At 38.3% G+C, this 26,790-nt stretch overlaps 3 protein-coding genes across 3 annotated transcripts; 1 reads left to right on the plus strand and 2 right to left on the minus strand.

The window, feature by feature from the left end:
* Positions 1 to 132: 132 nt before the first annotated feature.
* On the minus strand, positions 133 to 8,537 carry map2k2a (mitogen-activated protein kinase kinase 2a). The gene is made up of 11 exons (XM_082139782.1): positions 7,980 to 8,537; positions 7,676 to 7,886; positions 7,439 to 7,585; positions 7,092 to 7,169; positions 4,865 to 4,916; positions 3,780 to 3,904; positions 3,373 to 3,586; positions 3,113 to 3,177; positions 2,922 to 2,983; positions 2,012 to 2,057; positions 133 to 1,603 (listed from the first exon to the last, which is right to left on the minus strand). Exons 1-11 carry the CDS (start codon positions 8,060 to 8,062, stop codon positions 1,493 to 1,495), a joined length of 1,194 nt encoding a protein of 397 aa, XP_081995908.1. The 5' UTR covers positions 8,063 to 8,537; the 3' UTR covers positions 133 to 1,492.
* Positions 8,538 to 10,149: 1,612 nt separating this feature from the next.
* pias4a (protein inhibitor of activated STAT, 4a) lies at positions 10,150 to 20,894 on the minus strand. Its single transcript, XM_082139953.1, has 11 exons — positions 20,776 to 20,894; positions 18,948 to 19,329; positions 18,757 to 18,841; positions 17,940 to 17,981; positions 17,768 to 17,858; positions 17,505 to 17,633; positions 17,274 to 17,379; positions 15,530 to 15,603; positions 15,289 to 15,449; positions 15,061 to 15,212; positions 10,150 to 12,939 (listed from the first exon to the last, which is right to left on the minus strand). Exons 1-11 carry the CDS (start codon positions 20,800 to 20,802, stop codon positions 12,671 to 12,673), a joined length of 1,518 nt encoding a protein of 505 aa, XP_081996079.1. The 5' UTR covers positions 20,803 to 20,894; the 3' UTR covers positions 10,150 to 12,670.
* Positions 20,895 to 21,361: 467 nt separating this feature from the next.
* foxq2 (forkhead box Q2) lies at positions 21,362 to 26,676 on the plus strand. The gene is made up of 2 exons (XM_082138673.1): positions 21,362 to 25,005; positions 25,788 to 26,676. The coding sequence occupies exons 1-2, from the start codon at positions 24,610 to 24,612 to the stop codon at positions 26,142 to 26,144; spliced, it is 753 nt and encodes a 250-aa protein (XP_081994799.1). The 5' UTR covers positions 21,362 to 24,609; the 3' UTR covers positions 26,145 to 26,676.
* Positions 26,677 to 26,790: the final 114 nt, after the last annotated feature.

The following is a 26,790-nucleotide window of genomic DNA, read 5'->3' on the forward strand; positions in this document are numbered from 1 at the left end:
GTATTAAGTAGGAGACGAGCATGATGAACTAACACACACCAGCCATAGAGGGCAGTGTAATAGGGACACTTAAAACTTGATTCAATGTTAAAAAAGAAACAACGAAGAAGACTGACAACAACTACAACAGGATAATCATTCACAAATAAGTTTTATTTTTATATTAGAACTGTATTCAACACTTTCCAAATGGTAATAAAATGACTTATATACTCTTCTTTAAACTAGTCAAAAAAAAATATTATTTTTAAGACTGAAATCAGTACCATTTGTACTGTACATATATTTTTATACACGCAAGCGTGGTGGTGCATTCACTTGGTCTGAGCTAAATGCCAGTGTGTGAATAATACAGTTTCAATGTTACTGAAAAGTACTAGAGAGAGAAACACAGAAACACAAAGCTATTTAGAGCAAGTGGGCTTTAGCCACACTTCACAATGCCCATCTGTAACACCCGTGTATTATAAGACCTACTAATACGGCAATATCTGCTGAGGATCATTTGATCTGCATAGCACTGTACATGGTGGCCTGAGACTTTACTTTGCACTTTATATACCACTGAAGAACAGACTATGTGTACCTGTTGTGGTCTTAGTTGGAGTAGGGCTCATGGAAAAGCACTGTAAAGTTAGGTGCAACCCTAGTTGTACTCAAAACTTTAAATCAAAAGATAATTTTTTTAAGTTTTATATAAAAAACATTGAAGCATAAGTTATAAACAATAAATCTTCCCAAATATACCCTTCTGAAGATCATTTTAAGTTGAAAAATAAAGCAAGATTTGAGAAAACCGTTCAAGCACTGGTGACAAAGATGAGTCAAACAAGACTTAAACTTACTGTAGAAAGACATGATGAAACCATTTTAAGGGCCAATGTGGAGCAGATTAAAAAGCACTGCTGCCTGCAATGCACGAGATAAACACCTGTACAAATGCGCTTGGGCATCTTGCATTTTTAATAATCCCCTTTGTATTAAACCAACCTGTAAGATCCACAGTAGCCCTATTTTCTTTCTTTAGATGCAAACAGCAGTTGATTCATAATTTATTTTTTTGCCATTGAACCATGCTATCAATTTTAACAGTGTAACACAAACTGTCAATGAATATCACTTGAGCAACAAAATAATATAATGACTTAAACAGTCCATGAAAAGAAAAGAAAAAACAAAAATAATGAAATTGCTGTTGATTTTGACCATTTTGGAAACATTCCTGAATAATCTGGTCGTTAAAAATACAGCCACTCTACTTAAGTGACTCTAATCTCCATATTCATTCAAATGACTAAGTGTTCCAACACCAGAGGCTCTTAAAAAACAATGTCCCCAGAACACACTGCAGCGGAAGGGAAGAGCAAGCAGAGAAAGAGTGCACAAAATAGTGTGTCGGAGGCTTACAAGCATACAGGCCTGTGAGGGCAGAGAGGAAAGAAGTAAAGCGGAGGATGAGGATGGCATGGGAGCCTACGCTGTGAGCCAGCGTTCATTCAGCGCTATGAGTAGGTGTGCTGGGCTGGTGAAGGCCCATGGTTTTACACAACCATCCAGCAAAATCCACCTCCTCAACCTCGGCCCGCTTGATGAATGTGTGGCCCTGCAATTGAACATCACATGATCAATTACACCATAAGCAGTTTCTGGTGCCAAGCATTTGATTTTCAATAGATCCTGCCTCAGTATACTTCTACAAGTACTGTTTTCTGTAATGCAGTCTTTGGCAAAACATCATGATATTGATGTTACGAGTACCAACAGGCAATACGGTAATGAGTGGGAGGGGGGAACATTTCAAATTCATGTCGTAACTAGTGCTAATCGCCAACATGGCCAAAAATTGACAAACACACATTACTGGATGTGTGTCCGGTCACTCCAAAGAGCTCTCAAGTCCTTCTCAAACCATGTTATTGCACTTTACAAATGATAAAAACCAAAATGTATAATTAATATACTTCTGAATCTGTCTTAATTTTACGGCTACCATATAGGCAAATGTACGTACCATTAGCATCTTGAGGTCAGCTCTGTCAGCAGGGTTCTTAATGAGGCTGTGAAATACACAAAACAAATAAATAAGATAAAACTAAAAATCCCAAATCAACAAAACATTAAACCAGAAATCTGTAGAGGTGTTAGGGTTTTTAAGTGAAAAACAAGTCTCCTCTTGTTTGCGTCTTTTTGCCTTTCTTTGATAGGACAGTAAGTAGTTTTACAATTACCATTTCTAATCCACAGATTTTTTTGCATTGTCAAGCTACCATCTTAACCTGCCAGTGCGAGTAATCTAATTTTTGAAGGACTAAATAGACTAAATAGCCAACTCTTTGTTTTGGAGCAAGAGCAAAACACTGGGGTAAATTGCTGTCAGATAAACGTACATGCTTGACGAAGCTAAGGTAAAATTACATTATCTAGATATGTTTGTCCGACTTCGCGAAAACTAAATGATTTCAGCTACGGTTTCAGTCGGACTAAAGTGTTTGCATGACATGAGGAAAAATCATTGCTTCAATCCAACTGAACTTTTAAAGTAAATGCATCAAGATTGACAAGAAATTATTGGAGGAAGTAGGTGTGGGATTGGGAACAATGCAGTCCAGGTTCAAACTTGCATTGTACAATGGCAGGGGTTACCAATCCTGCTCCTGGAGGTCCACTATCCTGCAGAGTTTCTCTCCAATCCTAATTAAACACACCTAAACCAGCTAATAAATGTCTTCAGAATTACTAGAAGGTTCCAGGCAAGTGTGTTAGGGAAGGTTGGAGCTAAACTCTGCAGGAAATTGGACACACCTGTACTACGGCCCTTTTAATGTTTTGCAACCGTGCCATAGTTTAGATGCCACTTTGTTCAACAATGATGACAAATTAGTCTTTGCGGGTTTGTACAATAAAACCACACAGGAGCTCACCATTTTGTCACAAACTCCTCAAAGTCCATGGTGAAGACGCCATGGGGCAGCTTGGGTGGTGGCTGCAGATGAAGAGACAGGTGGGGAGCAGAAAATTGTTGATATTGAAGTGAAACTGCTACATAAAAATACTATAAAAGGCAAAAATAAGCACAAAGGAAGCAAGTTGCATGCTAAGCAAATCCTCTGACCTCATTGACAATGTAGTCCAGTAGCTCAAATATAGCCATGGCTGGCCTGCTGTCCAATCCGTGTCCTGGGGGAAAACAATTTGCATGGCTTGACTAAAACACGTTTATTACGCAGACTTTGGCAACCCAAAAATGTCATGTTAGGCGACTAAAACATTTATTTAATTATCCAATGGATAGTAAATTGTATCTGATAGTATGGATCTACCTCACTTTCCTAAATTTTCAAAAATGTTCTGAGAAATTAAAAACAGTCTTACCGCTAACCGGTCGTCCTGGAGGCCTGGGTCTCGGGGACATGCTGTGGCCTTCTGCCCCACCTGCGTCCAGCACTGGCCGGCCAAATATGGCCTCCAGTTCCTTGGCATCGGGAGGGGGGATGGGGTAGCGTCCAATAGCCAGCTCAACCAGCGATAGGCCCATGCTCCACACGTCTGACTGAACCGAATAGTGCGTGCCCTGGAGTCTCTCCGGCTGTCAAGGCAGAGAGCAGAGCAAGTCAAGGCTCTACTAGGGTGGGGCACCACACCCTGCAGGTGGCCAGGAGGAGTGGGCTAAAACCTGGCAGCAACTTCCTCCTCTCCACATGGAAGAATCCTGGGCACCGGCTCAGGGCTTGGAATGAGAAGGGCTGGGGGTTGGGGAGGGAAGAGGGAGGGTGACTCACCGACATGTAGGACCGTGTTCCAACGAAGGAGTTGGCCATGGAGTCGATGAGCTGGCCACTCACGCCAAAGTCGCACAGTTTGATCTCACCGCGCGAGTTCACCAGGATGTTGGAGGGCTTAACGTCTGTAGGGACCAGAGAGAGAGACCAAGTAAGATGGAGGGCTGGGGTCCAAATCCCAGCGGCACCACCTGGCTTTTCATCCCCGTTCAAACACCCTTTCTCCAGCACGCCCAGCAAAAACATTTTGCAAGATGCTCTGCATACTGCAAAGCAAACTCTGACAACACAGTCACAGCAGAAAGGACAGGCATGAAAGCCACTTTCTACCTCCCTCCTCTTAAACACAGGGCAAGAGGAGCAAATAACAGTGTGGACATGCAACGATTCCGCACATGACGGGCCCTCCTTCAGCCCTAACACCCACTAGGAGTGGAAAGAGGGGTGAGAGGGGGAGAGGAAAAAGAAGGGAGGGGGGTGCAGGGTGCGGCTGCCATGTAATCACATCCGAGAGGCTGTAATTACCGGCTGGGCTCCGCGACAGCTCCTTGCAAGCAGGCAAACGCTCTCTGCCACAACAGCACAACTATAGGCCTGACCCTCCATCTAACCCTTCAAACCCAGTGTGGCTCCTCCAGACCCTCATACAACCTGATAGAGAAACTGATACTTTGCATCTTCAGACATAGTATTATTGTTCAAATGTTGGTTGCGCCACACTTGGGAGACATTGACTATATTTCTATGCTAACTGGTGATCTACTTGGAATAAAATGTGCCTATGTAGTGATAAAAAATTTAAAAAAATTAGAAGACTGACATTTAGCTCATAAAAGAGAATTTTATACATTTTTTGCAATAATTTTGCTTTGTTTAATCTCATTTTAGCAGTTGGGTGAAGGTCTCTGGTTAGAGTTTTAGTAAATACCTTTGAGAAAAAGTGAGGCCTAATCTCTCTCTAGAATAATCATTTTTAAGCTTCTTATGCAATTTCAATAGCTGCATTAGGGGGCTACTTCCTGCCGCCATCCAGTGCGTGTACGCACAGGTACTTTTTCTAAGATATTATTAAGGAATGCGTGTACCTCTGTGCATTATTTGGTGCTTCTCCCGAAGATATGCCAGACCTCTGAGTACCTGTGGATTGAGAGTTAAAGATAACATCAATGGGGTTTCTCTCTCAACGGTCAATGTGCTATCCAGCTTCCTGAATTTACAGAACATGTTACATAGTCTAATCTTTACAAAACAACTTCTGCTTTGTGATTACCGAAAGCTGAGATGCATTCGCTCACGCGTGCAATAAACAGTATGGACACACACGTAAATAGATCTCTACACCTTTGTTTGGTCTTCAAGCTAAAGTGTTTGTTTTTTGTCATGATCAAATTTGAAACAGAAGTTTAACCCTATTCATTTGGATGAAAAAAAAAAGAGCTAAATGTGTGTTGAAAAACGTGCACGCTTTGCTGACTCTGACTTGAAAGGGAGTTTGCAAATCCGTGGGTGTGGTCACAGCTTTATTATATTGCGGTTCGGCGCGTAATAGTGGCAGACATGTTACGATGGAGGTTGTGTACCAATTTTTGGATTCTGCTTTTAGACAATAACAAGAAGAGCAGGTTGCCCTCTGCACTTCTCAGTTCAGGGATTCCTACAGCCGTTTCACAACCTGATTATTTTAAATGTGTATTGCCTATATACATACTGCAATTACTTTGCATATATGCAAAAATAAAAACACAGTTACCATAAAAAAAATATAAAAAAGTAAAATTGCCAATAGTGCCAATATTAAAATGATCCCTGATAATAAGACGGTAATTATTTTCACATTATGGTAGATAACCAATAAATGACAGGTATTAAAGTACAATACTATGCATCTAAATAAGATTAAAGATTTCACAAAAAAAAAAAAAAAAAAAATTCTACCAATTGTAAACTCTATAGCCAAACGGCACAAAGCTATTGTAGTTTCAAACAAATTAAAACCTACAGTACAGACTATGCATAATAACAAGAACATTGCTCACAGCAGATTTGATCTGAACAGCAACTGTATCTGTAATTTTTTATTAAAAGTGGCAAATTCGGGGAACATATCTAATGATAAAACGCATACCTAAAAACACCTTAAAAGCTGGCTAAAAAAAGTTTGCCAACATGTTACAGCCCTCAACAAGAAGTTGGGTTCCTAAATTTATCCCATTTAAAGAAAAAATATTAAAGTAGGCTTAAACATCTAGGGCTGCCCTCGACTAGAGATTTTTCTAGTCGACTATTAGTCGTTCATTTAAGCTTTTAGTCGACTAATTGCTCATGTATATTAATAAGCCATATAAATCAAAACAATGAACCTTTAATTGCCTATAATACATAGCCTAATCAGCGATTGCATAAAGCTTGCCACAGCACACCGGCAAAAGTAATTATGAATGTGTTGTGAAGCAGCAAGGAGTATGTCTAAACATCTTAACAATTTATTGATAATGTTTTCTGTGTTTTTTTGGCTGCAGAGATTGGATGCGCCTATATGCACATTTCATATGGATTACATAATCTGACAATATTTGTTTTCCACTTGAATTGGTTGACAATCACTTGACATTTCTATAGAGCTTCAGTTTCAGTTAATTTATGTGACACGCTGCTGTTCAGGGAGACAGAGACAGGAGAAAGATCATCCTGTTTGTTTTCTGTATTTCACAAAAGCACAACTTTTTGTTGTTATTCTGAGTGTACAAAAATAAAAGTAGACAGACACTTTGTATTACTCTTATCTGTATTTTATGTTGTTTCTGCTGTTATCAGGAAAAAAATGCAAGTGATCGCGCCGGCACATTCATGTCATGCAGAAAGCGCGCTATAGTTTAGCTTCCACACGCCACACAAACACTTGGATATGCGCCTAATTATAGTATACATTTATTTAGGTTAATGTTAGAGCGAGCGGCCATTTAAAGTTTCAATTGACATGTTTCAAATGATAAGCCATATTTGAGGTTGATGGATGATAGGTGAACGTTTGGATTCCCTGCCAGACCTACTGTAATTACCACAAGAACCCGCCGTTAACTCACGGACTTCGTGACTTGACAATTCCTGTGGAGTTTTTGTTTTTCTGCAACTAACCAATAATAAAATCTTGGTCGACTAAGCCTCTTCTAGTCGACTATTAGGGGGCAGCCCTAAAAAATTTTTTAATAAACTAGTCAACTTCAATAACTAACTATTCATTGTTGTATTTGTATGGTTGATTTGTAATCAGCATTATCTGTAGATACAACAGAGGTGGACAGTAATACTTACAGCTATGCTAACTTTGCCCAAAATTTCTTCAGGGATTCTTCTGGCTTCCTTCAGCACTTGATCCAAAGAACCACCATCCTGCGGACAAATACATGTCAGTGTGCTTAAACACTTTTGCTATAAACCAGTGGTTCTCAAACCTGTGGACCCCCCACCACTGCACATTTTGTATGTCTCCATCATCTAACACACCTGATTCAACTCATCAGCTCAACAATAGAGAGACTGCAAACCATGAATTTGGTGTGTCTGACGAAGGAAACATCCAAAATGTGCAATGGTGGGGGAACCCCAGGACATGTTTGAGAAGCACTACTATAAACCATAAACAACAACACTGGCCCCACCATGTGCTCCATGCAGATGCTGATTTCTCCATCACTGTAGAAGGCGCCGTAAAACCCTACAATGTACGGCGAGTTACACTCATGTAGAACTTGCAGCTCTCGTATAATCTGGTTCCTGATGGCTGGTTTGATTTCCAAATGAATAAGCTGAAGAAAAAGACATAAAGTTTAGGCTTTGCATTAAATGCCGTGAGCAAGCTAGCAGCAGCAGGTGCATAAAGTCTGTAGATGGCTTACCTTCCTGGCCATGACCAGTCTTGAGGGTTTGTGACGGACTTTGTGAACCACTCCACCATTTCCTGCGCCAAGTTCACATATGGGTTCAAAATCTTCATCTTTGAGCTCGCCCACCTGGGCTTTCTGGGTGAGGAAAGCTTCGAGACGCTTCCTCTGCTGTTCATCCAAATCCAACTCCCCTAACTTCCTCTGTAAAGCCTCTAGGTTGGCCCTAAAGACAGAAAATCAGGACCAGGTGAGACATACTGAAGTAAGCAGGAAGGTAAACCAAACAAGTGTCAGGCATAGCAGATTATATACTTACTCTGCCGCTGCATCTATGTTGGTTGACTGTCCTTCTCCTGTGGGGGTTATAATCAAGGGCACCGGTCTTCTTTTTGGTGCCATAGTTGTCTGAGTAGAGAACAAGTTTGTTTCTGCTTACATCAAATCCTTCAAATTGCTACACAAACCCTGGCAGTCGCTATAGAAGTTTCTGAGATTCGTAAGACCCTATTTCAACACCCTGTCATGCCTCCAGAAGCTGTGCCAAGTAATATGAAGGTGACAAGTCAAAGAGCGACTTCCATAGGCGCAAAAGTACACGAAATGCAGTTTATTTTAGCGAGTGCATCGCTGGAATGTCTCTTCGCTACGGCCTCTGACTCGCGAGCGCTCCCACAGACAAAAGGCGGCAAAAAACAAGTCAGGCCTGACGTTCACATTCACAGGACCCACCGCGAAATGCTGTCCGAAATTGTTTTGACGGAGGACCCGCGAAAACACAAGTTGAAATTTCCCCCAAGAAAAAAAAGGAGGAGGAGGAGGAGAAGGGGGGGATAAAGTCCGGCCAGGAAGCCGCTATCCAACCAAGAGGAAGCGTTCACAAGATCTCGCGAGAACTGTCGTCAGAACACTTGACTTATCTCGAGCTTTGACAGAAGGAGTGATTATATGAGTAAGAACGACATCTGGTGGTGAACTGAAGAACTGTAACGTTCTGGGGTACTAAAATTCTTTATTATCCAGTTATCGCCAAAAACATGAGGCGAAACACTACAGGCAAAAAACACAGTTTTTTCACGCATCTGTCAATTCTGAGATTTGTGCTTTTTATATTTTCTTAAAGTGTTTTTTCAGACCAGTGGAAAGAAAAGAATTCAAAATGCACTTTTAAGTGTATCTTTTATAGCACTTTATCTATTTGCGTCTGTAGATTTCAATTACTGTACATCTCTTGAACGGCCGTTTCCTGAAAATTTTTATTTCTCCTACTCCTAGTGACCTAGTCAGAACCCTCCACTTCCGCAACACTTACATACACCAAACTTTACAGTTTTAGTCCTATTTATATTCTGATTCTTTTTACAGAGGTATTACTTTGTTTGTATATAATTTGCCTAATTTTTTTCTGGCTGTTGACAGTATTTTCTGATTTATTCATGGAGTGATAAAAAGAGATAGCCTATCCAAAATCACCTCTGTACAACCTTTAAGTCTTATGCAGAAAAACAAATTTAAACAAGTACCAAATTTCATCCAAAGTTCAGATTTTTGTTCTCCAAATGTATGCAAAGTAGTGCATATTTAATTAGATACTGCCTCATTTGCACATTTAAACATTTCAGAAAAAATCAACCAACTGTGGAAGTAAGGTGATCAAGTAGGTTTTTTTTTTTTACCCTATTTACCTCGAGTGTCTTGATGTAAATAAGTAAGTTTCTTAAATATTTTAGCCCGTAATGTCACATTTATTGCAAAATAAAATTTAGGATAACTTATCAATAAGCTATGACAACCTGTTTTTACATTTCTTTAACTCTTCAAAATAATTGTAGCAATTGTTTTTTTAAAGTTATGCAAGATTCAACTAAGTTTAGCAATTTAAGTTGAAATTACTTAAACATCCAGGTTGATTTTACTCAATTTAAGGCAGCCCCCTTTTTCTTTTTCTTTTTTTTTAACAGTGTACTATTAATTTTCTGCATTCTGAGCTTGGTCTGTAAACCCTGTTGAAACCAATAGACAAATAACTTGAAAACATACTATAATTACTACAGTAAAATATATTCATATGGAATAGGCGGCATAAGAATTATTTTCAGTCAGTGTTTTGTGTCATACACTAATGTGGTATCAAAGTCATCAAACCAACTGTTATTATGGAAGAAAATGTATTATTGTGCTTTTTAATGAATAGTTCAATATATTCTTTAAGCAATCAATGGAGTTAAATCCAAGATTTAAAATCACTGGAAAGACAAAATTTAGATTTATTTTAAATCAGTTTAATTAATTGCACACATAATTGACAGGTGTTAGAGCTTTTACAGTTTGATTTCAGTTCAGACAGGGACAACTGATTCGCTCGTCAAATCCCACGTTGAGAACATCGTAGAGGAGGTCACTGATTTACATTTTCCTCCGATTTTTAGAGTAGCCAATAACAAGGTACTTTTGCCCGCCCACTGGAGCAACTGGACGCAATTCAAAACTTGATAAAATATTATTGTTTTTTATTGGCTTTTAATATGAACATATAAAAAGACACAAACAAATCAGTTACATCAAGAACTGCAAGCCACTGCCCATGCTGTCTTAAGCACTGTAACAAGAGGGGATGCCTCCATTCCCCTCAAAAAAACATTTCAACCTCACTTGGCTACACAGAGGACGTCTTCACCTCTGAGCTGGAAATATATTTTGTCATCAATCACCATCCATTTATATCTTAATTATAAGCAAATGTACATTTATCCACATTTCTCTAATAGATTGATCTAGGTCTCTAAAAATGGAAGTCTATTCAAGAGGTTCCTTACCTTAAAAGTGTGGTCAAATTTAGGGGAACATACTACATTAGAGTCTTATTATGTGAAACTGTCAACTGCAGCACTGACTAATCTTTTTCTTTTTTTTTTATCTAAAGAAAAGGGAAAAAAGTTGGGCGTATCATGAAAAGATGAAGGAAGACCATGTCGACTCAAAGGCGAACCTAAAATTACGAGCAATTTGAACCTTCCTGGCAATATTCTTCTGTTGAGACATTCCCAAGCACAGATAGGATACAGTACTGAGTATTCAAGTCAGAATTCAGGATTAGTTGGAAACAAAAACCTTTAAAATGGCCACTACTGAGCTTAGTGCAGTGATTTTCTCTGGAATCTTTCACTATTTATCAATATTCGTACATGTAATGAAAGTACATCTGAATTTCCAGATCAGAGATCTGACTGCTTTACATGACCTGAAGGTAATGCTGGAACCTGGTTCGAGAGTCAAGTCAAGACTGAGAAGAAAATGTAAAGACAAGTAGAACTAACACGTCATCCCTGAGTCCTCCTCAACAGATCAGCCGCCTGGATGTGCCATTTGTTTGGTCGTTTAGCGCAAGTTCTCTTTCTTTCGAGGTTTAGGTCAAGTCTGTATAGTCCAGACTAAGTGCCCTTATGTTCGGCAAGTGGCTAATATTGCGCATACACCAGCAGGCCGTGAGAGGACACAGCGTTATAAGCAACATGCTGGAAACGTGTGAAATTGCTGCGAAATGTCTCAAAATGCACAAACGCAATTCAAATAAAAGAGGCAAAAACTGTTAAATCAATAAATACTCATTCTGACAACAAATGAAGGAACATTTAAGAACCGAGCATGTCTCCAAGTCCACAAAACGCTACGCAAATTTGAACACCTCCACAGCCGGTTGAAATGAACACACACACAACCTCCATACAATGGGCTCAAACAAATCAGCCATTAGTTTAAAATGAAAAAAAGGGAAAACTGTAAAAGTGGTGTGACCTGAAAACATCAGGTTTTAAAATAAATTTAAGGTATCATGCCAATAACATCTGCTCCCCTGCTAGATAAACCTAGTATACTACAGTCATGTCTAGAAGAAAAAGAAAACAACGTATTGTCGTCTCCTCAACCTGATTTATCAGTCTGCCTTTCCTGTGTAGAATTTCTCAAGTCGTGACATTAGCAGCCATGTGCGGACCAAAACAACTGAAAGAAACCAATAAAATGACATCTAGACCTGCAATTTTTCTATTAAATGATCAGAAATAATACATTGTCATTATTACATTAGATATCATACAATATTTACTCGCTGACTAGCATCTCAAAAGGACAGTTGTCGTCAAACCTTCATTCCCTCTGAATGAAGTGTCGATTTGCGCACCGCATTCAGTTTAGTTCACGCTAGTTGACTGACAGACTTGACCGGAAACTCGTTGCTAGAGTCAGAATCATTTTTAATATGATGCCTAAATGGGCAAGCACAAAATAATAATTAATGTTTGATGCCTCTCCAGTGTTGCTGTACAAGAAAAACAAAAGGGATTGAAAACAAAACTAGAAGAAAAAAATAAATTCATTCAACACCCTTTCCATAACCCTCTGGTCAAGCCCGCTGTTAGACTGAGGTAGGTTGTCAACTTCTGTGGACAAATTAAAAACAAAAATGAGAGAAATTTGAGGAAATTCTTCAGTAATGTCTCCAAATCACATTGAAACGAACAGCTAATATATAAACATCTTATGTAGAGGACTAACAGAAAACACCTCTGAATAGATTGCAAATGGTTGTATGATCTCGACCAAAGGAATGAACTTTTTTGAGATACGGTGGCTTTTCTCATATTTTGAAAAAAACAGGCAAGATCTTACATTTCCCAGGATGTTTAAACCTGTCAGAACACAAAGTGGAGAGGAAATCGAGGACAATAGAGCAGAATTGAAGGTGGTGTTACTCTTCCATGGTCTTTAAAGGGAGAATCGATATTAGGATGCAGTGAATGACTGGGAATGGCTTTACGGGGCATCTACGAGTTTGTCACACCTGACTGCTCCAGAAGTCAGCAGCGCATGAGTTTGCGTGTCTGTGTGCGTGCATGAGTGTGTATGCATTCGGGAGAGGATACAGGGACACGTTTCTTGAATTTCCAAGGCTTAGATCCCATCTACACACCCCCACCCCCACCCCCCACAAGTCTAAGTGTCCAGCCGGTCTCAGTATGCGGTGACCAGGTCTTTGTCATAATCGTATCTGCCTCGTTTGGGGGCGGGGCTGTCCTGGCTGTCGTCCGTGTCCTCGCTGTCCTCGGCCCCACCCCCTCCTTCTTCCTCTGACGAGTCGTCCAGAGTCAGGTCCACCACGGCTCCGCCTCCCGACCCGGCACTGGTGCCGCCGGTTCCTGCCGACGCGCCTCCCGATCCAGACTTCCCAGACTGGTTTGTGCTGCTATGTGCTGGAGAGTGGCCGTTCGCCTCAGGAACACCTTAGACGAGAGTTAAGTCCCATTAGATATTTAGCTTTGCTCAAAAATGCACCATACGCAAGTTAAATGTATGGACCCTTTTCACAGTCTGATGTTATTAACATCAAAGTTTTTTTATGCAAGGTTTTTTGTTTTGTTTTTAAGTACATTTACAACACTTTGTTATATTCTTTCAGCATTAAATTACAGAAAACTAGTTAATGTCCCCCGTAATCAATTTTATCCCTTAAAACTCATCACCAAAATGAAGTTTTTTTCCTTGAAAAAAAATGTATGCCTTTATAAATAGCTTAAATGTAACTCTACACCCTTGCCTCATTTAATATACGTGGTTCTATAAATATGCTAATTAGCCCCGTCTCCACTCACTCACACCAGCTCAGAGATCCACTTGTTGATGATCACACGTTGACCTGATTTGTTACAAGGTAGTTTGTGACATCAGAAACACCAGCGATTTCAAACCGCGTTTTTGAGACTGTCTTTGGTTCACTGCAGTTTGGTTCACTGAAGTTTTAAGGAGAAAATACTCAGCAATGACATTGACTTATGACTTTGCACATGGTTTGTCTTAAAGAATATTAAAAATACCACATAGACATATAAACAACATTAAAAGCTTGATTTTCACCACAGGGGGACTTTAAGGGTGTTGCATGGATGTTTCTATTCAGGTGCTAAAAAAACATATATAATATTAACTCATCTATATATAGATTAGATATACCGGCATAGATATAGATATATATACACAGACCCTTTCCAAAAAATTAGAATATCATGGAAAAGTTTATTTCCATAATTCCATTCAAAACGTTAAACTTCCATAGATTATAGATTCAGGGCCCACAACTTAAACGATTTCAAGTATTTAGTTGTTTATTTGTACATAATTTGGGCTTATAATTTGGGCTCATAAAACCCACGAAAACAGGATTTAAAAAAATTTGAATATTACATGAAATCACACAGTAATTACACAGTGATTTCATGTAATATTCAAATTTTTTGAATAGGTTGTGTTTTGTGTATATATATATATATATATATATATATATTATATATATATATATATATATATATATATATATATATATATATATATATATATATATATATATATATATATATATATATATATATATACACACACACATCTATATATATAGGGCTTGACATTAACACCTGCCAACCAACCAAATGCGTTTGTATTTCAGCAGTGGCGTGTAACAGTCACTCCTACTAGCCACTTTGGCAGGTTGAATTTTACATAATATATGCATTTTTCAATTGTAGTCTTTTAAAAAGGCATCTGAAATGATAAAGTGCAATGTAGTGTTGTCAAAAATATAGATTTTTTGAGTTGACACACACAAAACCGCCTCCCCTCACACTTGTTTCATTTGCTCTGGATGTATATTGTTGGTGTTACAGGGCTTTAATTTCGGCATGGGATTGCACATAATTTTACTTATTCTCACAGATTTTGTGCTCACACCCAAAGTGTGCGGACATAAAGACGCCTCTCAGTGCTTAAACAGTCAAATACACACAAAATAATGTCAAAATGCAGGTCATGGCGAGTATTCACGTAAATGCAGTCTTTCTTTCTTTTGAGAAAGAAAACGCATGTGCAACAGTATAATGGATCCGTGCGTCAGGTCTTAAAGAGACAGCAGCCTAATATATCTGCTGCCAAATTATGAGATAATATTACAAATATCTATATGTAAGTTTTTACCCATAGTATAGATGTCATAATTGTGGCCAGTGAAAATGCTGAGTGGCTAGTAACTTTGGAAAACCACTAGCCACAGTGGCTAGTGAGCAAAAAAGTTAATGTCAAGCCCTGTGTGTATATATATGCATATGTATGTGTATTATATATCTTATAAATACCAACATAATGAAATCTCTATTTTCTTCCTTTTTTGTAAAGTCATTGGTCAGCTATAATGTTTTGTTATTTATTTTGCTATTGGAGCAAATAGGAATGCAAAAACTATATTTGTTGACCACTATTAGAAGTGTACCCAACTATGACTTCCATTTCTGAGAACACCGTAAATGTGAAAAAGGTCCATTGTAAATGCCATTTCAGAAGACAGAAAACCTTCTTACATATATCTACCACTGGATAGTCGGGCGAGCGACTGCTTTCCCGGTCTCGATCCTTCTCTTTGTCGTCTCTGATTGGCCTCCATGAGCCATCAGTCAAATACTCAATCTCCTCCACATCCTCTGGCGTCTCTTTAAGGATCTCGGACAGCAACCTGAAACGGGTCACATTAAGGTGAGTTTTACCGCCAGAACCAGGCAGAAATGAGGAGTTGGATTAAGTGTGATTACCCGTCAATAGTAAGAAGCTCAAATGGAGCAGGTTTGTCGCATACAGGGCAGGTCCATGTGGGTTTCTTTTCATTCATTTGCAGGAAGAAGACAGCGTCGAAACACTGCAGGTGGGCACAGGTGAGCACTCGACACGGCACTCCAAGTCTCATCTTCACCAGCTGCGTTAAAAAGACACTTAATAGATCTACTAACATTGGCACACAGATTGCATCTAAAAAGACACAAACAGGACACTTACAGGGCAGATGAGGGACACTCGCAGTCCTGTAGTGGCAATCTCACTCTCAGGATCAAAGCGCAGCTTGTCCTGAACTGTGTACAATCCAAACAGTTTCAATAAAATAGTGATGCCGTGTGTGTGTGTGTGTGTGTGTTTACATTTACACACACATTTAAAAACATAAAAAAAATACTATTGCGAAATATTATTTCAATTTAAAATAAGATGGTCTTATTTGAATACATTTTAAAACATGTAATTTATTCCTGTGATCAAAGCTGAATTTCCAGCATCATTACTCCAGTCTTCAGTGTCACATGATCCTTCAGAAATCATTCTAATGTTCTGATTTGATGTTACATATTTTTTTTTTATTATTATCAATGTTGAAGACAGTTTAACTGTTCAGTAGTTTTGTGGAAACCGTGATAAACAATTTATTTTATTTTATTATTTGATGAATAGAAAAGTTCAAAAGAAAAGCATTTATTTGAAATATAATTATTTTGTAATATAATAAAAGTCTTTACTATCACTTTAATGCACTTGCTGAATGATAGTATACATATTTAAAAAAAGATATTACTGACCAAAAATCAATAAAGGTTATAAATGCAATAAACTTTTTTTGTTGAGATTAATTATAATAAGTCTGATGATACATAAAAAAATTTTTTTAAAACATTTCAGAAGGTACAATAGTCCAATACAAAAAAAGAAAAAATCCAATAATCTAAAAGGTACAGGTTCAAAGTTGCAATATTTAAAGCTGCAGTCCGTAGCTTTTCCTCTGTTCGCAATCTGCAACTGCAGTTATTCGCGGAATTATCAACTTTACGTGGGATGTGCCTCGGCACGGCACAGCGCGGATGAATCCAATGTTTTGAGGAGAATGTGCGGCTGTCAGTCGCCGCGCCGGTGTGGATCCTGTCATTCGCAATCACAGATTCTACTTTTTGGAAGTATGACCAACATAAGAATTTTCACCGGAAAATGTGATCTGAACAAGTAACATCCAGTTTTGTTCTGACCAACTAAGGTGAAAAAAGCATTACAGTAAATCGCGCTGATTAAATCTAACGATTGCTTATCATATCACATCAGACCGTGCAAATTATACTTTGTTCTCAAATTGTTAATGTTAACAACATCAGCATTGCTTGACTACATTTAATGCCCTTCCGATATTATCCTTGTTTTCTCATGGCCCGGTTGCAGTCTCTTTTTTTCTGTAGCCACTCCGAAGTCCGAAGTCTTTTGCGTTTTACAACGGCTGAATCTCCAGTTGTCACTGGTGATTGTCGTTTGAACCTTTCTGGATCCGCCATCAAATTGATAAGTTTAATTATATCAAGTGCTGTGAGAAAAGGCTATAAATCTCCACCTCCAACATCCTCACACGCAACATAGCCTACTAGCCGGGACTCCTTCTTTATGTGTACAGATGTGACGAAATGACGCAAAGACATGCTTGAATTTCCCGCGGAAATCCACCAGTACCACTGGAATTAAAAACATTATTACAAGCTTACCGTTTTAAATCGAGCTAAGGCAAGGAGATATTGAACACTGGCTGGTTATGTGCTTGCTGAAACATTTATTTTGGATCATTTTTAACCCAAAAAAGTTACGGAATGCAGCTTTAAGTACAGTACAGTTTGATTTCTGTTTGATATGCGTTTTTAAAACATATTTCATGTCAGGGTTTCAAGTGTAACCTCTGATCATGATGCATATGTTTGGTCAAGGCAACGAAACTTACTGCGTTCGCGACAACGATCGGGACTCTCAACTGAGCAATGTTTCAGCTGGTTGAAGAGCTCTCCAGATGTGAACACCCTCACCAGATACACTGCCACAGAGTACCGCTGCATCCAAAACATAGCGGTTAGCAACAACACACTCAACTGTGCCTAAACCAAGCATCCTTCATCTAACATGTTCATTCACAAATATGGATAAAAGAAAACAGCTTTGTGTCAAGTCTCTGTACCTTTCCAAAGTTGCCCCATGTGATGGTGACTCTGTTAGTGACTGTGGAGAGGTGTAACCAGGGCGTGATGTTGACGGGTCGACAGGGCCGACGCGGCTCAACACCCGGTTTATTGGAGGGATAGTAACCCTGAACAAAAATAAATAAAATGTAATTTACAGCAACAAGATTTAAAGCATTCTAAGAAACAAAAATAACACACAAAAAAGTTATTTATATACAGAGGTTTAGATTTACGATCATCTTCCCTGACAAACACTTACCGGTACATGACAGTAGGACTGATTCACTTTCACAGCAATATTGGGAGGATACTGGTCCTCCTGAACACCGATTGAGTCTGTGTAGCAGATTCTAGGAGAAGAAAAGGGAATGTCAGCATGCAGAAAATGACCAAAACTTGACCAACCAACAAGATGTAGCTGAATGACGTACCTGAGAACCACCTGAACTGATTTCATCCCTGGGCGAAGTTCACTGTGCATGTGCAGGCACAAAAAAAAATTTAAGAGTAAATACAATTAAAGACATTTAATTTTCTTTAGTATTTTAAGTAAACAAGAAAATACATCAGCCATGTAGACTCATTGGCTGATATTTGGCCATTTTGAGATTATCAACATTAATCAATAATTATGGCCACTGAATAATGTATAATATTATATGATAAATGGGTGTTTAATTTCCCCAATATTGCTTGTCATTTTGTAATATTTTCTGGGGAAAATTGGTGGAATTGTGTCTGTTTAAACATTGTAAATAAATAAATAAATAAAAAACACTCCACCAGAGAGTATAAAATGCAATAAAAAAATGTTATTTATTATGATATTAATTTATATCTGTACGATTTCCATTTGTTACTGCAAATTAAATTTGACAATATTTTAATAGACATATTATAAAATATAAAAATAGACATTTTTCTTGTACAGAATTTAAAGACAAATTTAAATATTATTCTGGCGCACTAAAAATACAATTTATAATTTTTTTATCCTTATTTTTAAGCCAGGAATAACTGTAAATAAATGTAGCAAAAATAAATAAATAAAAACATGCAGGGAAGATGTGTTGAAACTTGTGAACAATGGGCGTCTGTGACAATCTGCTCTGCACACTAATAATCCACACTCATTTTCTATTCTTAAATTCCATTATGTATATACCCTAATATCCTAAACACCATCATTGTTACTGGTCATCGGTTGAGATTGCTAAATAAAGCCACCAGTTTGACTGCACTTCTTACCTGGAGTTCCGGATCTGTTCCACTTGGCTTGTTGTTAATTCAAAAACACATTGACTCTCTTGCAGCTTCTCACTGTTCTGAGCGACTGCAAAGAGTGACAAACTCAGAATTATCTCGCTGGCTGCCTTCATCATCGGCCAGGCACACCTCTTAAAATTGGCCTATTATTTATTCATGATAATGGCACTCACTTAGTTCTGTCGGTGGCAGCAGCGTTTCTAAGTTGTGGTAGAATGGCAGGGGCACCAGTTTGACTTCGGCTGCAGGAGGCGGTACCGGTTTGGGGATGCCGTTGAGGTAGTCTGTTCCCTGGGCCGTGCCTCTGGGCGAGGTGTTGAGGGCAGGGTAGGTTACGGGCACCGATTCCGGGCGTCGGGCAGCCAGCCAGGCCGAGGCTTTGGGGAAGCGCGTCTCGTAGAGCTGTCGGACGTTCTTTAGCAGCTCTGGACTGTACTCTGTTTGCACAAGCCTAAGAGCTCTTCCCACTAAATCCTGCTTCAAACCGCTTTTACTGCGGCCCATGGAGGCCAGCAGTGTCTGCAGATCAGACACCCGGAAACTCTTCACCATGTTCTGGCGAGAATGAGAAAGGATAAAAAAAAAAAACACACTGTTGTTAGTGAGGTGTGCGGCATATAGTTCAATATCTGTTGTAAAGGTTGTGGGTTCGATTCCCAAAAGGGAACAATGCCCTTGAGTGAAGGCCTGTCTCACACCAAGCTTCGGCCCGATTTTTGCATGCGATTTGTCCGTGGCAGACAGGCTGAATTAGCATGCAAATTCACTCTCTGACACTAGGTGGCGTTAGACAAAACAGAAATACAGTGGTTACCCTGATACACTAAGCAGTACTGAGCAACTTTCTGTTTTATGTAACAGCAGCAGCTCTTGGCATGTGACCAAAAGCTTGAATCGTATTGGTTGGTCAGTTTTCTTCGCATTGCGATGAAAAAAAAGATTAGAACACCTCTCTGTAAAAAAAAAAAAAAACCTTGCATTGACAGCATGTGAATGATAGTCTGAACAGACACGTTAACAACAATTTATCGCATCGAATTTCCGCAACAATATTAATTTTATTGTGAACGGGCCTAAAGACACGTAACCTCAGGTCAAAGTTTTTAAAGTTGCTTTAGATTAAAGCATCTACTAAAATTTCCTAAAACTTTACATTACTTTTTTATAAAGTTGTTTATAGAACATGAACATTGTTTTGACTTTTTCAATTCATTACAAAAACATTCCTTAAGCTTCTAAATGGCCTCGATCTCTAGTAATCTACCATGACTGAACCCATGCAGGCCGATGACACTCTCCATATAAACATTACACACAACTCAACTCTGAAAAACAGGTAAAACATGGGCATATTTGTAATCATCATGTAGTAATGAATATCAGCATGGATGGGAATATCTGCTGATATACAGTAGTAAAGAGATACAGCACAAATGAAAATGATACATCTTGTCAAGCTACCCACATGCATCAATTGTGCATGTGACTATACACCCATACATTAATAAGCACCACTGAAAAGTAGTTGCAAACTAATATCCACTTTTGTTGCTTTTTAAAACTACATGGCCGTATTATTTGAACCAAGAAAAGCTAGGGTCTGTTTTGTTATGTATTGTGCAGACTAATCATTCATTTCCACAAGCAGCGCGCCCCCGCGCGCGCGCACAGGAACACTAGCTGTGTCTAAAAACCTGGTGAACTGTCTACCCAGACTGCTTTTTGGGAATCAAATGAACATTCAGAACGTGCAAAAATTCGAATCGAACGTTAGAACGAGCCAAATATGCCGGCTACATAGACAGCTTACTGGGTTTTAAGACACAACCATTCACATTGCACACATACAAATTGCCAAAGCACTTTACAGACTGCCACTTGTCCTGTGTGAGCACAAAATATCATATTATAAAATTAAACTCAAGTTGTTTTAATAGGCACCGCCTCTGACTCAAATGGCTCATTTTACTAACACTATTTTTACAAATCTCATCTACTCACCATCGCTTCAACCAGTTCGGCCGCCATCTTCGCACAGCAGCCCCGCGAGAGCCTGAAGCGAAAGGCAGCAGCTGGCCAATGAGAAGCCGAGAAGGCGTTCGATGACCGCCGCCGGTGTCCAATCAGCACGGCGGACTGTCCATAAGTAGGCGGGGTCGTTTGCGAAGAGGCGTGACGGCGAGCTTTAAAAGGGACAGTGTAGTCAAAAAAAGAAAACTTGAAGCAAGGTCTACCCTTTCTGATAGGCCTCTAGTGCTTGTAAACCTACCCACCGTCGCCTGAACTTCACTGTCTGATTTGCCCACTTTAATAGTCTGGTGTTAGAGCGAAAGCACATTGCATTTTGCATTCAGATGTGATGTGAGAGGTGGGTTTCCCGAGACAAGTGGAAGAAGAGCGCATGGCTCCATCCGATCCATTCCGCATGGAAAAATCCATTTCATGAGTTTCAAAAAGCCGTGATGTTGAGGACTGAATGCTTTGTGTAATTTCAGCCATAAAATGACTATAGAAACACACTAAAACTACTCATAAATATATTCACAAGCGCATCGCGTTTACAATGTATTGTGGAATATAATACAACGAGCATACTTTGCTCATTGAGTACAATTGGGTAGACAAGTCTGGAAAATCCACACGAGACTGAATCCAGAATCCTTAGGAAACTCCATCCCGTGGTTCTCTTTATTGTATGTGGTGGGGGAGGGGAAGCATAGAATGTTTGAGAACAATTTGCTGAGGTAAATATTATGCGTGATGAGCGGAACTAGAACAAATCAGGTATGTTTACATTGTTCCTTACAGACGTAAAAAAAAAAAAAAAACGAAATACAATATACATATATTATTAGAACAAGAATACCTGTTCTCAAGTCATTCAATAATGTCATACATAAAAGGGAAAGTTCAGCCTTACTTATTCAACTTAATGATTCTCCAAACCCGTATTCTGTGGAACACAAATAAAGTTGTTAGGCAGAATACAGCCTCATTAACCTTTCACTTTCGTTGTACTGAAAACATACAAAGAAAATTAATGGTGACTGAGGCTGTCATTATCTCTTTTTTTGTGTGTTTTAATGAAGAAAAAAGTCGGGTTTTACACAACACAAAAGTGAGTAAAATGATGACGTAAATTTTATTATTGGTTAACTTTATGGTATGTTTAATCCTCTGTCCTAGCAGAGGATGGCGCTGCTGTCAATGCTTTGCCTCTTTTAAAAGTTGTCTCTTTAAATGAGTGGTTTTGAAGAACTTCAAGAACTTGCGTGTAATAAGATAAATAAATGAAACTAATTTAGGGTGACAATCAGAGTCAATTTGCGGAACCACAAGCCAGGAAAACGTGAAATAAAATCAGGTTTGGCTCAATTAATGAACCAGTTGCAAAAGTCACCCCAGGGTTATTTATTTATGACATTGATCTGCAAAGCTGACAGTGATTCGTCTAGTCCACCTGTTCTCCCACAAAATCCATGCTAAGTCACTTCCCATGAGAAGAACTTCAGAATGTTCTTTAGAAGATCTATTAAAGTTTCTTTTTGTGGCATTCAGGCAGGTAGCATTTAGTAATTATATTATTTTCAGTAAATTTTATTTTAATATAATTGTAATAACTGTTCTGTTAAATGGTTGTATGTGAATAGAAAAAATCCATTTGTTTTCTAGAACCTTGACATTAACATTCAACAGAACTGTCTTTGTGAGTTCGAATTGTCACATATTAAAAGCGTAGAAAAGACTAATTACTTAGTATAGCTCTTTGAATCTTTTCTTTTCTTTTCCTTTCCTTTTCTTTATCTGTATGTGTATTATAAGAGTCTGACATTACAGGACTGCATATAGCACATGGAAGTGTGTGTGTGTGTGTGTGTGTGTGTGTGTGTGTGTGTGTGTGTGTGTGTGTGTGTGTGTGTGTGTGTGTGTGTGTGTGTGTGTGTGTGTGTGTGTGTGTGTGTGTGTGTGTTTGCAGTTATTTTAAGTCAAATATGCACATGAGTCATAGGGATATGCTGTAGTCCACGTTCAAATGCTCCAACTCTCCTACCTTTTGAGTGAAGACATCACTCGCTCACGTCCCAGTAATATCATTGTCCACTCCAGTGTCAGGTCAACAACTGACAAACAACCACACTAACAGAGGCTTTAACAGGAACACAGTTTCACATGTAATCCAATAACTACCTTGAAAGACCTATAATGAACTAATTGACAAAGTCTTTTAGGGCACTCATTTGGATAATCTGAAACCAATACAACATGCTTGTTCACATATAGACCTCTGGTATAAAGTTTTATTATGCAAAATAAGAATCTTGTTGCAGTTGCTGACCCAGTTCAACACTTTTTATTAAATAAAATAAAACAAATAAAAATAAATGTCAGAGAAAAACGGAAAAATAAAGATTTTATTTATACTTAAACTGAAACCAATAATGAGATACTTCACAATCCCATCTCACTTCTGTTATGTGCTGCACTGTTACGCAATGTCCTGTGGACTGTGAGTCTTAAATCTCAAAATAGTTAGTAAAATTAGCACCAGGGCCTATAAGAGCCACACTTATGCATTCTATTTTAAACAATATTTACATTTGTTCATTCAGTAGGTACTTTATAATATATTTTATGTTTTCATTTATTATATTAGATTTATTTAGTAGATAAAAAGATACACTTTTATTTTTTAAATGTATTTTATGCTGCCACCAGATTTCATTTAAAGTATTTTTTTATCCATTTGAAAATCAATTTAAATTTATTTTTTAAGAAAAGTATTATTTAAAGTATTATTATTAGTATTTTCTTTACAATAGACTTGAAAGAAAAAGAAAAATGATTTCTACATTAGTACACAAGGTCATTTTAAGAATTTCTATAACTCAAACAGTAGAAAATGGTGCTAGCAACGGCAAGGTCATGGGTTCAATTCCCAGGGTAAGCGTGCGAAAATATGAAGTGCAGTGTAAGTCACTTTGGATAAAAGTGTCTACCTAAAGCATAAATGTGAATGTGAAATTTTATTGGAAATGCTCTCTTAAAATGAAACTTTAATGTATGGAATTAAATTAAAAGGTTGCATCAAATGCGTCACAGTAACTGCAGATACTGTATATTAGGCTAATTCAACTGTTAACTGTTGATTGAACACAACAACAAAAAATCATAAATAAAGATACTGTAATACAATTTTTAACATTCATATTGACATTAGTGCATGAAAGCGGATTTTAAAACTGTTTAGTTACAGTAATCAAAAATATAGAATGCTTTTGTTTTGGTCCTAAAGACTTGACCCAAACAGGATAAACACACCCAGAGGTCATGTTGTACCACTGCAGGCACCACCCGAGACAATTTGTGTACATTAATCTGTGTAATCTCTCGTAATTACAAAGATTTGCTTGGGTTAATAAAAAATAATCCCCCTCAATTAGACCCCCTGCCTCTAACACTCTTGTACCCCACATTGCTTCTAATTACGTGGTTAAATATGCAGAGCATTTAAATTAAGTGGCGTTAACTCTCTGGTCATTGTGAGAGAAGTCTATCTAGAAGGAGGCTTTCTAGGAAGATTCGGAACTGGTGTTGTTGTTCGGTCTGAACAGTTGGCTAAGCGAACAAACACGCAACTTAACGAACGTATTTACCTGTTTACTCGGTTCACGCATGCCTCGGAGACTGACGTCACATCTGTTACCGAATTAATTGTTTGTTGGACTAATCTTTAACTGCGCTTCTCGTAAAGACAGTCGAACCAGGACAAAATGTTAGTGGGTTCCAAAAATTGAATTTTCAACCACTAAGCGACAGAGATCCAACAATACAGAAATGGAGGACAACACATGCCGCAGCAATCGAGAACAACTGGGACTTCAGTTCACCATTGACTACCTATTGTACAATAAGGGACGCAACACTGAGAGAGCAGAACCAGAGCACAATGTCCCTCCATCTGAATGTCTTCAAACCACAGTCGACGAAACCGAACAAAAAACTCTCTCAGAACAGGATAGCGAAAAATCGGAGGACCAGGAAAACGAAGATAACGAATGTGAAGAGGAACACGAGAAGGCGAGTGAGAAGAGTGAAGGAACGGATGAGAAGCCAGCGCAGTCTTACATTGCCCTCATTTCCATGGCCATCTTGGATTCCGAAGAAAAGAAACTCTTGCTGTGTGATATTTACCAGTGGATCATGGATCACTATCCTTACTTCAAAAGCAAGGTAATGTACCTTTGAAAGCAACTAAGCTCCCTCAAAGAGTTTGTCTGCAAATGTTAGGCAATTTTGCTACAAATCTCTTGAAAAGTAAAAAATGTATGATCAATTACGATCAAGTTATGACATTTGTTTTTACATTGCTTTAACTCATTAAAAATAAGTTATGTAGTTTTCAACTTTTTTGATAAGTTATACAAGATTCAACTCATTTAGTTTATTGTAATTCAAGTTGAAATGACTTAAACATCCATGTTGATTTTACTTAAGAAATTTAAGGCAGCAACTTTTTTTTACACTGCAGTTCTTCACATTTGCAATCATTACCAAACAATTTTTCTAATTGGAAGTCTAAGGAAGTCTACAAAACCGTAATCCTTTACAAACTGCATTTGGCAAAACACTTCTTTAAAATACCTACTACACAAAGACAAGGATACACAAACCACAGCAAAATATTATGAACTGGGATCTGAATTGACTTTCTAACAAAGTCATTGGACCTTTATCTGTTAAACCAAGTTTGAATCCCATGATCTGACAAAGACTTGCGTTCAGATTTTTATCGTTAAAACCAAAAGATTCGACTCCAAGTGAATTTTCACGACACAATTTTGGTCAGATTTGCATGATAATATACTCAGTAATGGGTAATTCTTAAATTGTACTATCCCTCCGCAATTTCTTGATAATAATTTATACACTGACCATTTTGTTTATAGATCTTTCATACTCCAAGTATCATCTTTCATATGAGCCATAATTCACATTCTCTACTCTTTAAACAGGACAAGAACTGGAGAAACAGCGTCAGACACAACCTTTCTTTAAACGAGTGCTTCATCAAAGCCGGCCGCAGTGACAATGGCAAGGGCCATTTCTGGGCTATTCATCCAGCCAACTTTCAAGACTTCTCTAATGGGGACTACCACCGGCGTCGAGCCCGGAGAAGGATCCGCAGAGTAACGGGACAGCTGCCCTTCGCTCTACCCGCGCATTACCAAACCCTCGGCCGCCTGAAACGGACACCGTGTTGGTGTTGCCCACCATCCCATCCGTTAATGATGAGCTTCTTGCCCAGAGTCTACTGGAGCTGGGCTGCACTTCAGACACATCGCACACCATCCCTTCATGGATTGATATAACCGGATCTACCCTGAAATAATGTCTGCATGTAACAGTGTTGGAAATTAAATTGTACATATTTTCTAAACCATCTTGTATATGTGCACATTTATTTGTAAAATGAAAAAACAAATAAAATTAGATGAAAAGTATTGCATTTTCTTATTCATTGCATCCTCTTAAAGGAGTCTGTGCAAGTGGAACTTAATCACCAGCATTTGTGGCATAATGTTGATTACCACAAACAATTTTTATTTAAAAATCTCTTGTATTAAAAAATAAGCAAAATTCAAGGTTACATTGAGGCACTTACAATGGAAGTAAATGAGGCCAATTTTTACAGGATTTAAAAACAGAAATGTCAATCATCATTTTATAAAAGCACTTGTTCTGTTAAAATGTGTGTATTATTTGAGTTGTAAAGCTGTTTAAAATCAGCATTTTTACATGTAGTACATTTTAGGGTTTATGGCATTGTGAAGTAAATAACCTATAAAAAATCATTGAAATAACCTTACACAGAAAAGGTTAATATGTGATTTTCTTCACACTAAAAACATGTTAAAGCTCATTGTTTTCGTCTTGAAGCTAAACTTTTGAAACAGTGATATTGTAAGGTTTACAAAATGGCCCTATTCACTTAAGTGCCTTCCTGTAATCCCCCTT

This window comes from Leuciscus leuciscus, assembly GCF_965113295.1.
Source record: "Leuciscus leuciscus genome assembly, chromosome: 15".
NCBI classification, from domain to species: domain Eukaryota; kingdom Metazoa; phylum Chordata; class Actinopteri; order Cypriniformes; family Leuciscidae; genus Leuciscus; species Leuciscus leuciscus.

Excerpts from the sequence above, each read along its gene's own strand:
- map2k2a (XM_082139782.1), bottom strand. The coding sequence starts at position 8,062 with ATGGCACCAAAAAGAAGACCGGTGCCCTTGATTATAACCCCCACAGGA. Across the intron at positions 7,170-7,438 it reads GCATCTGCATGGAGCACATG|GATGGTGGTTCTTTGGATCA; the intron begins GTGGGGCCAGTG and ends ATTTGTCCGCAG. Across the intron at positions 3,178-3,372 it reads TCCAGGACGACCGGTTAGCG|GACACGGATTGGACAGCAGG; the intron begins GTAAGACTGTTT and ends GTTTTCCCCCAG.
- pias4a (XM_082139953.1), bottom strand. The coding sequence starts at position 20,802 with ATGGCGGCCGAACTGGTTGAAGCGATG. Across the intron at positions 15,604-17,273 it reads CGATCGTTGTCGCGAACGCA|TTCAGGACAAGCTGCGCTTT; the intron begins GTAAGTTTCGTT and ends GATTGTACACAG. Across the intron at positions 15,450-15,529 it reads GAGTGTCCCTCATCTGCCCT|CTGGTGAAGATGAGACTTGG; the intron begins GTAAGTGTCCTG and ends TTTTTAACGCAG.
- foxq2 (XM_082138673.1), top strand. The coding sequence starts at position 24,610 with ATGGAGGACAACACATGCCGCAGCAATCGAGAACAACTGGGACTTCAG. Across the intron at positions 25,006-25,787 it reads ATCCTTACTTCAAAAGCAAG|GACAAGAACTGGAGAAACAG; the intron begins GTAATGTACCTT and ends CTCTTTAAACAG.